The 15,521-nt window shown below is 44.1% G+C and overlaps 2 protein-coding genes across 2 annotated transcripts in view; one reads left to right on the forward strand and one right to left on the reverse strand.

The window, feature by feature from the left end:
* The window catches only part of LOC112157780 (protein FAM184A), a 63,998-nt gene extending 56,119 nt beyond the window's left edge, over positions 1-7,879 (reverse strand). The window contains exons 1-2 of the mRNA XM_024290781.2: positions 7,749-7,879; positions 6,562-6,707 (exon numbers count right to left, since the gene is read on the reverse strand). The gene's annotated coding sequence lies outside the window, so the exon portion shown is untranslated. The remainder of the gene's footprint in view (positions 1-6,561; positions 6,708-7,748) is intronic.
* A 1,441-nt stretch (positions 7,880-9,320) lies between these two features.
* LOC112157781 (hydroxycarboxylic acid receptor 2) lies at positions 9,321-11,768 on the forward strand. Its single transcript, XM_024290783.2, has 2 exons — positions 9,321-10,424; positions 11,066-11,768. Exons 1-2 carry the CDS (start codon positions 9,849-9,851, stop codon positions 11,522-11,524), a joined length of 1,035 nt encoding a protein of 344 aa, XP_024146551.1. The 5' UTR covers positions 9,321-9,848; the 3' UTR covers positions 11,525-11,768.
* Positions 11,769-15,521: the final 3,753 nt, after the last annotated feature.

Raw genomic sequence — 15,521 nt, forward strand, 5'->3', positions numbered from 1 at the left:
CAGTTAAATGTGGGTCAATGAGGCTCAAGGATGAGTCAACGCTGTTGTTGTCCTGTAACAGGTTTAACAAGACATGGCATATATCAAAATACAGACACGCTATAAGGTTTCCACTAAGCTTACAGAGTCTGAAACATTTGTCTGAGAAACATTTCTCTACTGTCAAACTAGTTTTCAGGAAAGAAAATAAATCATCTCTCAGTTTTATGGAGAGTTCAGGCTGGGAGTCAGACAGTAACAGTGTCATAATTGTTTAAAAAAACATACAAATGCAGGAGATTGGAAACAGACGGGCAAAAACAAAGGAGCTTCATACATAAACGGAAATCTAAATTTAACAAAAAAAACACAACCCACTGAATTAAAACAGTACAAACTGAAACCAAACAGGTTCAGTTGCTGTGAAAACCCCTGAAGGCGCAGCAGACAAAGAGACTAAAACCAAACAGGTCCTGCTCCTGAACACCTTAAGAACTGGTTACGCTCCCAAACCTAAAGCCGGCCTGGACAGGAATGTGAAAATAACAGAAAAAAATGGAAGAAGTTAAACAAAAAAGCTAAAAATTGAGCTTCAATGATTTCCAGGACAATCAAACTGTATTTCACTTTCAGCAAAAGAATCAGAGTTAATATTAATAAAGAGATAATTGTTTGTTCTTGTATGATTTAAGCTGCTGAGTCCTCAGTCTTCAGTGAAGGCATTCGGTTCTGTTTGTTTATTACGTCTGTGATTTTTGAAGTGAAATATCTTTCATTGTGTCTGTTATTCATCTATGCTGTACGACAGACAGATGATTAAATCTGAAACTAAGAGGAAAAAACTTGTCCAGATTTGTTCTGAGGGCTAAAATGTGACTGACGATCCTTTTCCAGGAACCTTTGAGGGTTTGAATCCACGTGAAACTGTTCAGCCCCAACATTTAGAAGAAACCTTGAGCATAAACAAGGGAGGAGGGCAAGTCAGATCATCACCAGTGGCTTTTGTTCGGCAACAAAAAGCTTCTCAGGATTTCAGGATTCCACTTTCCAGGTTGACAGTAAATGCATCTGCGTCTGGCAGCGCTGCAGGAGCTTCATGAGAGAAGCGTTTGCAGCTCAGCCACAGAGGCAGTGTTGTGAAACGGGCTTGTCAAGTCATGACAACCAGTTTGTTAGGCAACTGTAGAGTAATACACGCACATGTTGATGTCTTTCCTGTTGCAGTGGCACGGCAGTATAGCTTAAGAGTAATTACAAAGAATGAAACCACTAAAATGAAAATGAATGCAAGAAACGGCAGGTTCCGAGATGAACCTGTGTAGGGTATCTCAGCTGGTGAATCGGATCGCTCAAAATGAACCGAGATCGACTATGAATCACAAATGATGACATGAATCGAACCGCTGTTAAAATGAATCACTACCCTCCTAGTGCTTACTTAGAAAGAGGAGGAGATGCTGATGTCTGAGGAGGGCAGTTGAGGTGGGAAAAGCTCCCAGGGGCAAGTTTCCATGAGATACCTCACTCCTGTTTCAGAGAAACTGTAATGACTTCTTCACCCAAGATCTTCTGCTGGGCAATAGAGACTTAAACCTTAGTCACATGACCGGTACGGGGGTTTGATCTGTACAGGTGCTGAGGGTCGACCGGGCCCGTAGAGTGTCGTAGAGAAGAGCAGCTGCATTAAAGAGGCTCCCCATGGAAATGGAACGTACCACTGACGCTCATGTGGCGAGTGTACTGTGAAGTATTGGTAAGGATAATGACGTACGCAGGGGTCTGCAACATTTACCACCAAAAGAGCCATTTGGTCCAGTTTCTTACAGATCGAAACCTAACAAATATAACTTAACCTTTTGGAAAAATACACTTCATGTATATTTAGGTGGGCATTCCTTTATATATTGTAGATTTTAAATAGTTACAACACTTGAATTATCAAAGTTTTATACATTTTTTTCATTAGTAAGGCAAGTTTATTTGTAGCACATTTCATGTCCAGAGACAATTCAAAGTGCTTCACATAAAACATTAAAGGAATCAATCAAAAGAAATAGTAAATGTGTGATCATTAAAATAAAATTAAAAGAAAGTAAAAAGATTTTAATTTAAAACAAGCATAGATAAAAAAAAAATAACAGGTTTAACTTATTTACTTTTGATAGCAGCACATACAAGTTCCTTTCAAAATAAAGTGTCAAATGAGATCCTCCTACTGCAGGAGATACACTTGAATTAAAAATGTAAGAAAACCAAGTCATACATGGCATCTTCTTTGGTTTTGACAACTAGATTTGTGGAGCATATATTACTATATTTGCTTAACTTAACTAAGTTAACCTGACGTATGGTGTCTTTACGCCACATTCTAGTCGTTAGTAAGGTGTGAGTGCTGGCTCCTCGTACGGGGTGTCCATGTCATTCGTAAGTAGGATGTCCACACAAACTACTATTGGTTGAATAATTTCCTCATTTCTAACAGTCAGGCTGCAGTAAAATCTGTACGACACGCCTGTGTCTCACCTACTTTCCCCCTATTGACCCTTGCATGCTGTAGAAGTGTTCACTACGACCTGACATAGAAACACAAACATTTTCTCTCTCTTTCCTGTGGATCACCTGGGTGCCCCGTGCAGGACTGACCATTTTTCACCCGCCCGTATCCACTCATAAGAACAGCTGGGACAAAGGCTGGTTTTCAAAGCCTTGTATATCTTGACTCAGTGAAATTCTCAGGAAGAGGCCATCCCACGCGTGGAAAGGGCCCATAAACTCACACGGGAATCCAGCCCTCTAATATTATAAGCTATAATAATGGCTTCCGCAGTCCAACTTTGTTGCTTTGTGAGAGGTTTTCCCTTGTGTGCTGAGCCCTCGACACTAATAACAGTTCTGACTTACAGACATGAACAGGGCTTGATGCAAAAGGAGGACGGTAAAAGGCCGACAGTTCCAGAAGACAATCTGAAACATCTGGGTGAAAAAGCTTGGCTAAAACGCAAGGATTGGCTTCAGTGTAACTCCAGAATCCTTCCTGGAAAATTGTAGTATTCAAATATTTTTGCAAAGATATCAATAAATCAGATCTAAAAACGAGCTTCAACCTGCTACAGAGACTCCAAAGGCGAGAAACCGACAAGTCAGAGGAAGATAGTGGAGATCCAACACAGGAATTAGCAGTCTGTGAAAAGTTAAGATAGCTTTAACTAGAAGAGCCGTCTGAGTGTTTGATCAGGAGAATGTGAGACTTTTATACAAGGACAAAGATTGTCCTAGATGGCTGAAATAGACGTCTGCTGGTCAAGACTGGCAGAATGTGAAGAAAGTTTCTGCAGACGAGACACATGTGCTGGCAATCACTAATATATCCAAACATCTCCATCTGCTTCCAGAACATCTGCCATGATCCGGATCACCCCCAAAGATAACCTCAGCATCTTCATCTCTGCCTCCTGCTTCTGCATCAGAGTCTCTAAACCAACGACTGTAAGGTGTAACTGAAGAACTGAAGACCAAACAGGGACGACATCAGAAAAAGTCCGGTTCAAACGGAAGGAGACAGAGGAGCATGGGGTAGGGGGGTATCTGAGCTCCGATCTTCTCCTGGTTTTTCCCGCTCTCCTGTCTCTGTCCTTCATCCTCAGGTTCATCCATCTGATGTCTTAGGAATAAAACCTGTTTCATTTACTGGATCTTTGTAATTGTGAGACGTGTGAACATTTCCCAGGAATGCAGACTGTCCGTCATTTCAGCCCAAGATTTCTGTTTTCCCCGACCAAACACTTAAATAGTCTCTGCATCCGAGTAGATTCTTCTGGGTTTAGATCAACGATGACTTCATTTGCAGTCAAGATTTCATTGAAGATCAAACGGTTCTGTCTACATTTATCTGTTTGACTTGAACTGCGTGACGCGATGTCTTCACAGGAGCACGCACAGCAGATGGAGCAGATTGTTGGTTTGCTGGTGAAGCAGTTTCTCTGCTGAGACTGGATGTTATCTGATGACTAAAAAGAGACTTATGCTTCCTCTCAATCAATACATTTCCTTCCTGGTTTCAGAAAACGGTTTTGTCGATGTCTTTTCAAAGCATTGTGCCTGTTTGCTTCCATGTATTTACTCTAATAGTAGACGGTTGGTGTTTTTCTCAGTCATTGATGTAAATATCTAGAGGGGCCGATCTGAACGTCTTTTTCTCAGTTTACAGGCTTTTTGTAAGATCTGGTCACTAAAGTCCAGAGATCTCTGAGGTCTCACTCAGATGTTCTCCCCTGTGTGATGTTTAAGGAACCAGCGATGGCCAACATTTCAGATTGCTAAAAGTTGAATGTCCAGCTGCTAAAGTTCGTTACAGCGATCCGGGGTCGTCTCCGGGTCTGAACTTCTCTGGAATGCAGCGTCTGTCGACAGAGCTCCTCCTCATGAAGCTCAGCTCGCTCTGAAGAATTATGGAGTTATTTCTGATCATTTCCTTTCACTCAAACATAAAGAAAGCATAGTTAAGGACATCCTGTTTAGGGGTGAAGTGGAAAAAAACAGTTTCATGCTCTTCATTGTGAGGATGTGCCAACTTTTCTTTAGAAAAAAAATCAATCCAAACTGGAAGGAAAGCTCTTGCTTTTTGAAATTTTTTTGTTTGTTTCTTGTTCTCTCAAAATACAACACGGATACTTGAGCTTCCAGATTGTCATTTTGTTTTATTCAATCAAAAAAGGTGTCCGGAAGGCAACCAAAATGTCAACCAAAAAGACCCGAATTTCAAAGCTCCACTCCCATGAAAACTGTGTTTTTAGAATGTTCTTGTAGCATTTTTCTGATGACGGTGGACATATATTATTAAGAAAAATAAGCTTAAAATTGTGCTTCCGAGATTTTATTCAAAATTTTATTCGAAAAAATCCTCTGCCCCATTCTGATGCATCCACAGGCAAATAGATCCATGAACATCTTTGTTTTCCTGGAATCTGGATCTAAACTGGATCAGCTGATAGCTCTGATATTGCTGCCACTTTTGTTGCTCCGCTAATGTTATGGAGCTGTAAGCTAGCAGGAGAGCATGTAAACAAAAGGAGGATGGGAAGTTAGGCCAGGCATACTCCACACCAACAGTCCCGCCCAGAATCCAGAGGCAAATTTCTACTGAACTCCTGCCGCTCTGCAGAAACTATGTCCTAGAAGACCACAGGTTTTTGGATTTTGGCTAAGAAGGTCATAATTCAAGAGACCGAGGAGGTGAAGCTGAAGAGTCAAACCAGTGGAACTCTGATGAGAACTGGAAGGTTCTGGTCACGCCTCCTGCTGCCAGCGCCTCCTGCTGCCAGCACCTCCTGCTGCCGGCGCCTCCTGCTGCCAGCACCTCCTGCTGCCAGCGCCTCCTGCTGCCAGCACCTCCTGCTGCCAGCGCCTCCTGCAGTGGAATTGCAAGGGAACTGAGCTGCACTTCAAAGGTGTTGAAAGTCCACCGGCGTTATTCGGCTTTCTGTCACAAAAAGCTGCTTTTCCAACTTTCTTCTGATCTTTGACCAGTTTTTAGTTTATTTATGGTCCCGACTCTGGAAGGGAAAAAAATCCTGTTTTTGTTTCATCTCAGGCTGGAGATCAGATTTCCACGTTCACGTTTGAAAGCCTCCATGAGGTCAAACGCTTTCTGAAGACTAACAATAACTTCCTCGTTGCAAACTCTTGACTCCTGAGGGGGTGGGAATGCTCTAATGTTTTTCCAAACTGAATTAATTTGCAGCTCGAGGATGTTTAGTCATGTTGTTTTGTGTATTTCTCTTTGGACTTGATGGTTTATGAGGAATTAGGAATCTTTCACTTTGAGATTTTCCATCAGTGACTGTTGCAGAGCTGTTCTCCTCACTTCTCCTCTTCGTCTTGACCTTCTGGTAAAAAGGCTGAACAGATCTTTCTTCTCTTGTAGAAAATTACAGGGACTTATCTTGGATGCTGGTTGTGGTTGCCATGGAGACAACTCAAAAGGAGTTGATGAATCAGTCGCCTTCCCTTCATCAGTCCCAGCACAAAGAAAAAAACACTGAAGAGGAAATAAAAGGCCGAAGCTCTTCTTTTCTTCTCAGAAAATTAATTGTCCAGTATTTTTACTGAAATAAAAAACCCCTCTGATGATCCAGGAGGTCCAGAGGAGAAGCCTCTGACTCTGGTTCTCCTCTTTGTTCCCCTTCCAGTAATTCCAGGAATGTGTGAACTCACCTGGAGAACATGTGTGGGCAGCAGCACTCAGACTGGTGAAGATACCAGGAGGAAACGTTTCAGGGAAGAAGACTTTCAGTCCAGAAGTCATGACTCATCCTCAGGACATCACCTGGATGAAGGAGAACCTTCATGGACATGTTGTGGAAGTGATGTTCCACGAGAACACTTTGTACTGGACTACAAAGCGTACAGAGGAAGGAGAAGGATCTACCTTCACGAGGATGTGTGGACCGACATGAGGAGCACATATGAACCTCGGCTCTCCTTGTGTGGACCGTGTGAAAGCAGCAGACGTCGTCTTTGATAAAGTTGAACCGTTCCGTTGATTATGTAACGAGCTTCTTGACAGCAACCTGGCCAACTCACCTGGCTCCACTATAAAGACCAGGCTCAGAGGAGGTGGCGGTTCTTGGTCTCAGCTCGACTCAGCAGTGATGGTGATGATCCGGTGGGATGAGGACCGCCGCACCTGGATTTCATCTTGGACTTAAACTTGAACCCAAACAGCGAGTCTGCACACAAACGAGCAGAAACGAAGAACTTCAGTCCAAACAAAGACGGTCAGTCAATCATCAGTTCCATCTAGAAGCATTGGGGGGGTGTCGGACTCCAGGCCTCCAGGACCACCACCCTGCTGGTTTTTGTAAAAACTCAGCCCCACCTGCTGCAGGTTACCTGGATCAGGTGTGTTTTGCCAATAAGGAGCTTTAGTACCAGGTCATTTGAAAAACTAGGAGGACGCTGGCGCCTGGAGTTTGACACCTGTGTGTTAAGGTCATGATACTGTGCATGTCTTTCAAGTCCCACTCCGACCATCTTCTGATCTTCTAATTCTTTAATTACTGCTTACATACGACTTAATTCAGTTAATAAAGTCGGCATTTACAACAAAACTGTATCACAAGAAAACTCACCAGTTTTAACTCAATTCATTTGTATAAAAACAACTTTAACAAGGTGATGTATTGACTCCATGGAAGACTTCTGAAAATATGCTAGCTTCAACTCAGTGGTATAGTCTGGTATTTTGAACTCCATTATAAAATGACACAGATCGGTCTACACCCCACGGTGAAGACCACATTTCGGTCTACATTTCTAGTGAAAGGTCTCGAGAAATGCCTGGACCATTCTAAACCATACCGTACTGTAATGTACCGCTCTGTACCGTACTGCTCAGTGCAAGCGAGGATTAAATTTACTTTTAATGACAGATAGAGAACAACCAACTATCCTCCATTCTGCTGCTTTATTTAAGACTAGTCTCTGAAAACAGAGACGAACAAAACAAAATATTATTCAGGCTAAATCGTCTATTCTTTCCCAGAATGCATCATTTTCTCTACTTTTTTAAAACACAAACTTTTTTTTTCCAAACACCTAAATCTCAAACATATTTTAATCTTTTCATGAAAACACTGAGCCTAAACAGAGGCAAACAGAAACATTCACACAAAGTTCGCACAAAAACAGTCCGTTAAAGAATAAAATACATTTATTTCAGATAAAACTTCACTAAAAGAAATGTAGCTAAAGGCTAACAGCTAACTCACGTCAGATAAAATGTGTCATCGCTGTTTTTTGGCTCCTCTTTCGACCGTGAAGCAAACATTTCACCGAAAAACTCCAGAAAAGCGCGGGAGTGCACACAACGCATGCGTACTTCAGCCGATCTACGGGAAGCATTCAGGGACACTCCGAAATCTGAACTGCGGGAATTACAGTAACACTAATTTCTTCTTTTTCCAATGAAAGAAATAAATAAATGACTTGAAAACTAAACTTTAACTTTAAATCAATATTCATTTATTTTATTTAATGTAGGAAAATGTCTGTAATTATCGATTAAAGCTAAATATTTTTTTTCATGTATTTGAATATGCTATCATATTTAGCACATGATAGCATCATCACATCAAACAAGGTCATAAATCAGCAGATAAAACTGGATCATTGAGTAAAACTGAAACGTGTTCAGGAGGTGAAAGAAGCCATTAGGCTTATGTTAAGACCGCTTCCTGACAAGCAAAAGATGATGGATGAAAGAAAAACGACAAATATATAAAACTACATTTAACAAAGAATATAAACGTTTAAATAAAACTTTATTGAGTCAAAAGAAGCTGAAGAACTACCTTCTTATTGCAGTAAAGAAAGTTTATTTTGGACCAAATAAACTCTTTCTGTTCGCGTGTGTCTCAAAAATGTATTTAAGCTGACTACAAGTATACTCAGTTTATACTAAAAGTGAGGCAGTTACTTGAAGGTAAGTCTGAAGAAAAATTTACTACTTACAGTACACCTAATTTACTATATTAATACTCAAACAAACTTTAAGGATGCTACATTTTTCCAGAGGAAGCACTCCTGAAGATGTGAAAAACTGCAGGGGGTTCAGGGCCTCGCATCACGCCGCTGCGACTGTGGAGCGGGAAACTGCCTCTCAGTTTGTAGGCCTTTAAATTCGGTCAATCTTTAACCCAGTTCTGATCCGCTGCACATCATGGGGTCCAGTCTGCTTTTAAAATCAGCTCTGACACGAGGCTGCTGCACGGTCTAAATGAGTTGATTCCATTCTGTTTGGTTCATTGTTGGTTGAGGGACTCTCGGTCGTCAGTGTTCATAAAAGCAGATCAAGGATTATTTAATCTGCACAGAAATAAAAATGAGGATTTTTCACTTTATTCTGGACGTTTTTAAGGTCTGGCATTCTTGCCGTTGTGTCTGAAAGTGGTCACATTCTTGAACCGTTTCCAGCACATCCCTCGAGAGTCTGAGTTTCTGTGCGGACGGGTTCAGGCAGGGAAGGTGTTTAGGGCATGCACACCCCCCCCCAACCCCCAATATCATTCCTAAAAGAAAAGTTTTCCCTCAGGATTCAGCATTCCTCGCAGCTTTGGCTTATTTTTCCTTAAATAGTAGAAAGCCCTGACAGTAGCACTGAGTCCACCTCCCCACGCGTCTGTCACCAATTCCCAAAGATCCACATCTGCGAGCTCCGAGGAGCGTTCCCTAAATATCCCTCTGCAGCCCTTCGTGGCCTCAGAGGAGACGGGATCTGCTGGGATGAAGAGGATCCTTCCCTGCTGGATCTGGGAACCCTTGGTATGCTCCTCTGGAAGGTGAAAGATTCCCACAGTCGAGCTGTCAGAGCAGCCTGAGAGCCTGTTCCTGCGTGTTCTCACACGACTTCCACTTCACATTCACATTCAAGCCCTGATCAACATGCAGAAGTTTGCTCCACCAGCGGCTTGGATTTGTCTTGTCGAGCGTCTGGAAGTGGTTTGTGCTGCTGATGCAGTGAGCGGGCCCAGTGCCGGTTCTGGTGCTCGGGGGCCGGTCCAGCAGTGGAAAAGTAACTGGTGACTCACCTCCTCAGGGAAATGGGAGGTGCTACGAGCCTGAGCAGCAGCAGCAGCTCTCTGAGCAGCTTATTCGTCTTAAACACTCAGAGAGATAGTGTGAATCATATAGAGGCTTCCAAAATACAGGAACCCAAGCTGGGAAAAGCTGGAAATCCGACACTCCGATGCATGAGCCGAGAAGAGGAAACTTCAAGGAAGTAGAAGAAACTCGTTGGTCTGGATTTCTGGACTTTGCCTCTCCCCGCTGCTGCTGGAGCAGAATTTGCTTTTTAGTCCCTGCCTGTTAAAATGGCTGCTAAAATGCCAAACGGCTCCAACTTTCAGCTCATTGAAGACTGTGAAGTTATACACGAGAACTTGTACAAGTTTTATGCAAGTGTGATGATCTTGATTTTCATCTTGGCTCTGCCTCTGAACGGATCCGTTCTCCACCTTTTCATATTCAAGCTGAAGTTCTGGAACTCAAACACCAACAACGTGTTCCTCTTCAACCTGGTGCTGGCCGACATCCTCCTTCTTTTCTGTTTGCCAATCAAGTCCTACAACTTCATCATGGGGGAGAGGAGGAGCACGGACGATGTGATGTGTAAGGCCATGCTCTTCATGCTGTTTTTGAACCGCGGCGCCAGCATCGCCTTCCTCACCGTCACCTCCATCAACCGCTACTTCAACGTGGTGCACCCCGGACGCAAAACTCTGCTGAGGTCGCTCAAGAAATCGCCGCAGATATCAGTTCTCATCTGGCTGATCCTTTTTCTTTTCACCATTCCCACCATGATGAAGAACTTTGAGTGCTGCAACAACTTTGGCAGCAACGACGAGAACGCCAGCACCAACAAAACCAAAGAGGATGCTCTGGTTCGGGTAAGTTCATGCTTGTTTTGGCAGCGCTGAGGCGCGAAAAACGGAAAGTTTCCGGAAATGATGGAGTGTTGATGAATCATTAGGTTGACAAAAGGTGGCTTTTATGACTCTCAGTGTTTGTCACCAAAAGCTTGTAGTAACACACGGCGCTGACATCAAACAGCAGCGTGGCTCTGAATGAAGCAACATCTGTCTGACTTCAGGGGAAACCACAGCTGGAATGAGGAAATGGACGCGATTTCTATTTCTATTTCAACTATTAAAATAAATCATACCTTTAAAAAATGATCATTTATATTCTTCAAAACGTTAGTTCAAACATTTCAGTGACTAATAATCTAGAACTTTCAGTCGCTCTGAACATCAGTGCAGACATGCAGCGAAGTCCATTCGTGTTCAAACTGGAGCTCGTCTGATTGGATGGTTGTCCACGCTGACATTTCTCTGATTTAGTCGACTTTAGAACAATGTCAAACATTTACAGTTTATTAAGCTATGAAAACTGTGAAAAATGCTGGAAACCACAAGAAGTCAGAACTTAGAAGGTCCTGATGTTCACTCAAATCTGTTGATCCACATTTTAGAAAAGTTCATTAAAAAAAGATAAATGTATGATTTTTAATAATAGCTTCTGGTTTCAGGATCCAGAGGACTTCCTGAGAGAGATGATCTTCTTCACCCAGATCCTCATCCCGTTCTTCATCCTGGTCTACTGCACTGTCCGCATCGTCAGCCGGCTCAGGATGAAGACGGTCGGGAACATGACCAAACTGAGGAGAGCCGTGATTCTGGTGACCACCGTCATGGTGGTGTTCTCCTTCTGCTTCCTGCCCTGCACCATCGCCCGCATGATTCTGCTGGTGGTTCGGGTCCAGGAGATGAGCGAGCACATCCAGGACAAAGCCACCGCCATCTTTGACGGCCTCGTGGTCCTGTCCTACATGGACTGTCTGCTGGATCCGCTGGTCTACTGCTTCTCCAGCACCAACTTCAAGAATCTGTACCTCTCCACGTACTTACCGTTTTTAGTCAGAACACCTCCGAAGATTGAAAGTTCTACAGGAAATACGACACAGCCGTCACGAAACCGAGTGGTTTGAGAAAGCTGCAGCCGCTTTCCCTCAGAAACCTTCAGGATTCATTCCAGCTGCCAGAAGAACCAGCCAAAGAACAATTATGAACTGTTTTGTCGTCAAACTTTTGCACAAATGTAAAAGTTTATTTGACTTATTTTTGTAATAATGTGAAAGAATGTGAACGTTGTACAATAAGAGAAACATTTGCTGTCCAGAGTTTTTAAAGCTGTTTATGTTTTGATATAAATTATTCCATCTTGAGATGAAAGCAGAAAAGTCTTGTGTGTTGTGATTCCACAGCTGCTCTTTGACCCTCGGGGCTTGCCGTACTCCCTCCACTCCTCTTTACTCTCACCTGGTCTTCCCCCCTGGACAGAGTGGCAGGACATCAGCAGTTCTGCTTCAGTTTAACCTGTCTGTGTGTTGTCTGGATGTGCGTGAACCTCAGCAGGGAGCAGACTGATGGATGATCTGAAGGGTATTTGGGCTTAGGCCAGAGCGGACATCCGGGGCGTCTGAGTCTGTGGTCAGCAGAGGGCAGGAGTCGCTGAATACAGACAGCCCACATTAAATGTGTTCAACCATAAGTCTTGACAAGGTCTAACAGCACATGAAAGGTCGTGTGGTTTGTTATGTCACAGGTATCACGGCGGACGCATGGAGGTGGTGATGGCGTTGGTCCACACGCCGCCTAGAATGAACGCTGAGGCTGGAATCCATGTGAGGATTGCGGACTTAAGTTTGGTTTTTGTCATGTTTCAGCTCCTACGTTTGGGTCCTCCACCACCACCTATTCCGCACAAGACAGATCAGGGTCACACACGTGAATCCATCCAGAGAAGACCCACAGAGCTTGATCAGAGGTGGAGCGGAAGGCCAAGCACAGAAATCGAACATGAAGGAGAGCGAGGATATGGGGTCTGACAGACGGCAAGTCTACAGGCTCCCAAAGGCGAAATAAACACTGAAACATTGATTAAAAATAACAAATAAAGTGACAGAGTAATAGCTGAGAAACTGAATATTGACGGGTAATGAAAGGGATTAATTAATAACTAATAGCTTAACTGTAAATGGCTGATTAGATAATTAAATAACAGATAATTCAGTGATTAAACAACATCTAAACTAATGACTAAGCATCAGGGTCAGCTGACAAACAAATTAAATATCAGCAAATAAATGGCTAATAAAGAGATTAACTAGCAGCTGATGAACTGATTATTAATGGTTGATGAAGTCGTCAATTACCAAAATTTAATGGAGCATTTATCTCTGAATGAGTGACGGTCTTTGAACGCGTCCTGACTCACGTTCTCACCGCAGAACGTTGTTTATCGTGACTTTGGTCCTCGTCCCGATCCTGAGTCAGGGGGAGATCATTCATGTCCCAGAAAGATCTTCTACGTGCACGGACACACGCATGTGCGCACACGTACACACCGTCATCGATGAGCTCATTTCTGATGAGGCTGGACTGGATTTTCCATCACAGCTTCAGGGTGACTGTGCTGTTAAGGGGAGCAACAATGACTCGATGAATCGGTTTCTATTCCTGCAATCAGATCATCTGAGACAGTCGACCTGTACCGTCATGAAGACACTTCAAATGAGATCAATCAATAATCTATCTTATAAAATCTGTCTGGATTGAGACAACATGAGTGTTGAGTTTTCTTCCTCGATCGAGGCACTGAACCTCACACTCGCCACGTGCGGCGCCTCGCATGGCGCTGCAGCGAACAGGAACCTCTCTGAGAGACTGAGGAGTTCTTCAGGCCGAACTCAGTCAGACTTCTGAAAGGTTCTGTTCCTCATCAGAGGAGCTTCAGTCTGACATGAAGGGTGCTCTAAAGGAGATAAAGATCTGTTGATGGTCATGAGGGGTCACGTGACACCTCTCAGAGGAAACAGGAGGATGCTCGCTGATCCACATGGAGGTACTTTGGGAAACGACTAAACATTCAAAGGAACAATAAAAAAAACGACAGAAACGACCAACAGGAAATGAGGTCATATAAGGATGTGGCATCAGGAGAAGGTGACTAAATCCTGCAGGTGCTGACTAGTGGGGAACAGGTGAAGATGGATCAGGGAGATTTTAGTGACTCCCCTTCTTTGTAATAATGTGACTCGAAACCTCCACGGTTGGGGGGTGGGGGTGTCACCACACAGTCATTTTCAATGGAGACACTGTAATCTTTCCGTCTTTCACCCATGGGGGGCAGTAATGAGCTGAAGAGGAAGCTGCAGCTCAGAGGCTTCATGAAGATTTTTACTAAAAAACATTTTTGTCAAATTAAAAGGATAAATCGCCTGAGGTTTAGCAGAGATCACTACAGAGATTCTCTGTGTTTTATCCCAAATCTAAACCCAGAAGTGAAACCTGCGTCAGTTCCCAGAATCCTTTGCTGTATGACAGTGACAGAGTGCATGCTTGTGCAAGAGCGGCCTCCAGGCCAGGAAAGGTGAGCATGAGATGGGACGGATGTCAGCCAGATGTCTTTGGGAAATGTGGGACTTTCAGGGACGTTTGGCCACGCCTCCCCACTCCAGTGACTATTAGTGTTAATTAGAATCCGTCTGGCCTTCTATTATTCATGGGATTCGGCTTTAGCCAACATGAGGTACAATCTGCTCGGAGACACCAGAAAACCGCAGTGGAGCAGCAGCCTGTGCAGAGGAGAGCGCCGCTGGTTTATGTTGGGTAAATACAATAAAAGGCCACGAACGGATCCGCCTGCAGACTGTAAATCTGAGTCGTTTCTGTCAGAAATAAAAACAGCAAACGTACGGCGGGTACCTGTCAGGTCAGGGAGGTCGGACACGCCCCCTTGCAGCCTCAGCAGGTACAGCTGACGAGCCGACTGTCCTGACGGGATGAGTACATGTGAAAGCAGGTGACCTGCATGAATACAAAGGTCGTAGACTGATCAGTCAGTCGGCACTCAGAATATGTTCAGGATTATCTATGGGCGTGCTGCGGGCGATACACACTTCCGTTATCCTCACAAATACTTCATGATACACTTCACAATGGTAGGTTCCATTTCATCCCATGAGGTGGTTGTACGATCCTCACAGGAACTCTATGTCCTCTATGGCCGTCCACAGACCGGACAACCCAAAAACCCAGCAGAACCCGTACGGGTCAGCCCCCATACAGGTGTCGGTCTGTTCACATCCACACAGTCAGCAGTGACCGTTCTGAAGACAAAGCCTGCTGGGATCTGATCTCCATTAGCAAACCTCCAACGTTTCTATGAATGAAGGAGTCTGAAGGTCTAAATTCAGCGTCAGTGGAGACCGACGACTCAGCAATTTCCTGGAAACTTTGATGATGTTCATTAGTATGGGAATAAAATCGATAAAGAGTTCAACCGAGGAGGGGCTTTTGGGAAATCTTTGTGTTGAATGATGTGGGTGGTTAGACAACATTTCAGGTTTCTGTCTAAACCTCATACTGGTTTATCTGTGACCAAATCAGGAGGGGGGGCATTTCCATATGTGGGCACAGGAAGCTCCCTGAAGCCAAAAACGAAAGAAATCAAACTGTCTGAACAAACTAGTCATTTCTATTCAAGAGTCTTGAATGAGGATCGACACAATAATGTCTGATGAAGCTGATTGGACAAACGGTGGCTCAAGACGGGACAAAAAGTGCTCTTAACAAACTGTATTAGGGATGTATATTGGCGTGGAAAAACTAGGTAGTGCATGTCATAACAACCAAAACTGACGGAACATTTAACACAAGCTGGGGCAGGGTGGGGTAACCCCCTTGGGGCCCCGTTGCCCTGGGCGGCGCCCGCCTTTGCTGCAGGGTCTTGGGCGGTGGGCTGGTTGGCCCCGTCTGGTGGGGGTGGCTTTCCATGGGGAGCAGGGGGGTCCCATTAAGTATGGGGCCTTGGGGGTCTGGCGTGTTGTGGTCTCCACTGAGACATCGGTGGGGGCCGTGGCTGGTCCGGCCGCCTCGGTCCAGTCGGTGCATGGCCAGTAAGGGCCCTTGGTGGGGGGGTGC

This window comes from Oryzias melastigma, linkage group LG24 (genome assembly GCF_002922805.2).
Source record: "Oryzias melastigma strain HK-1 linkage group LG24, ASM292280v2, whole genome shotgun sequence".
In the NCBI taxonomy this organism is placed as follows: domain Eukaryota; kingdom Metazoa; phylum Chordata; class Actinopteri; order Beloniformes; family Adrianichthyidae; genus Oryzias; species Oryzias melastigma.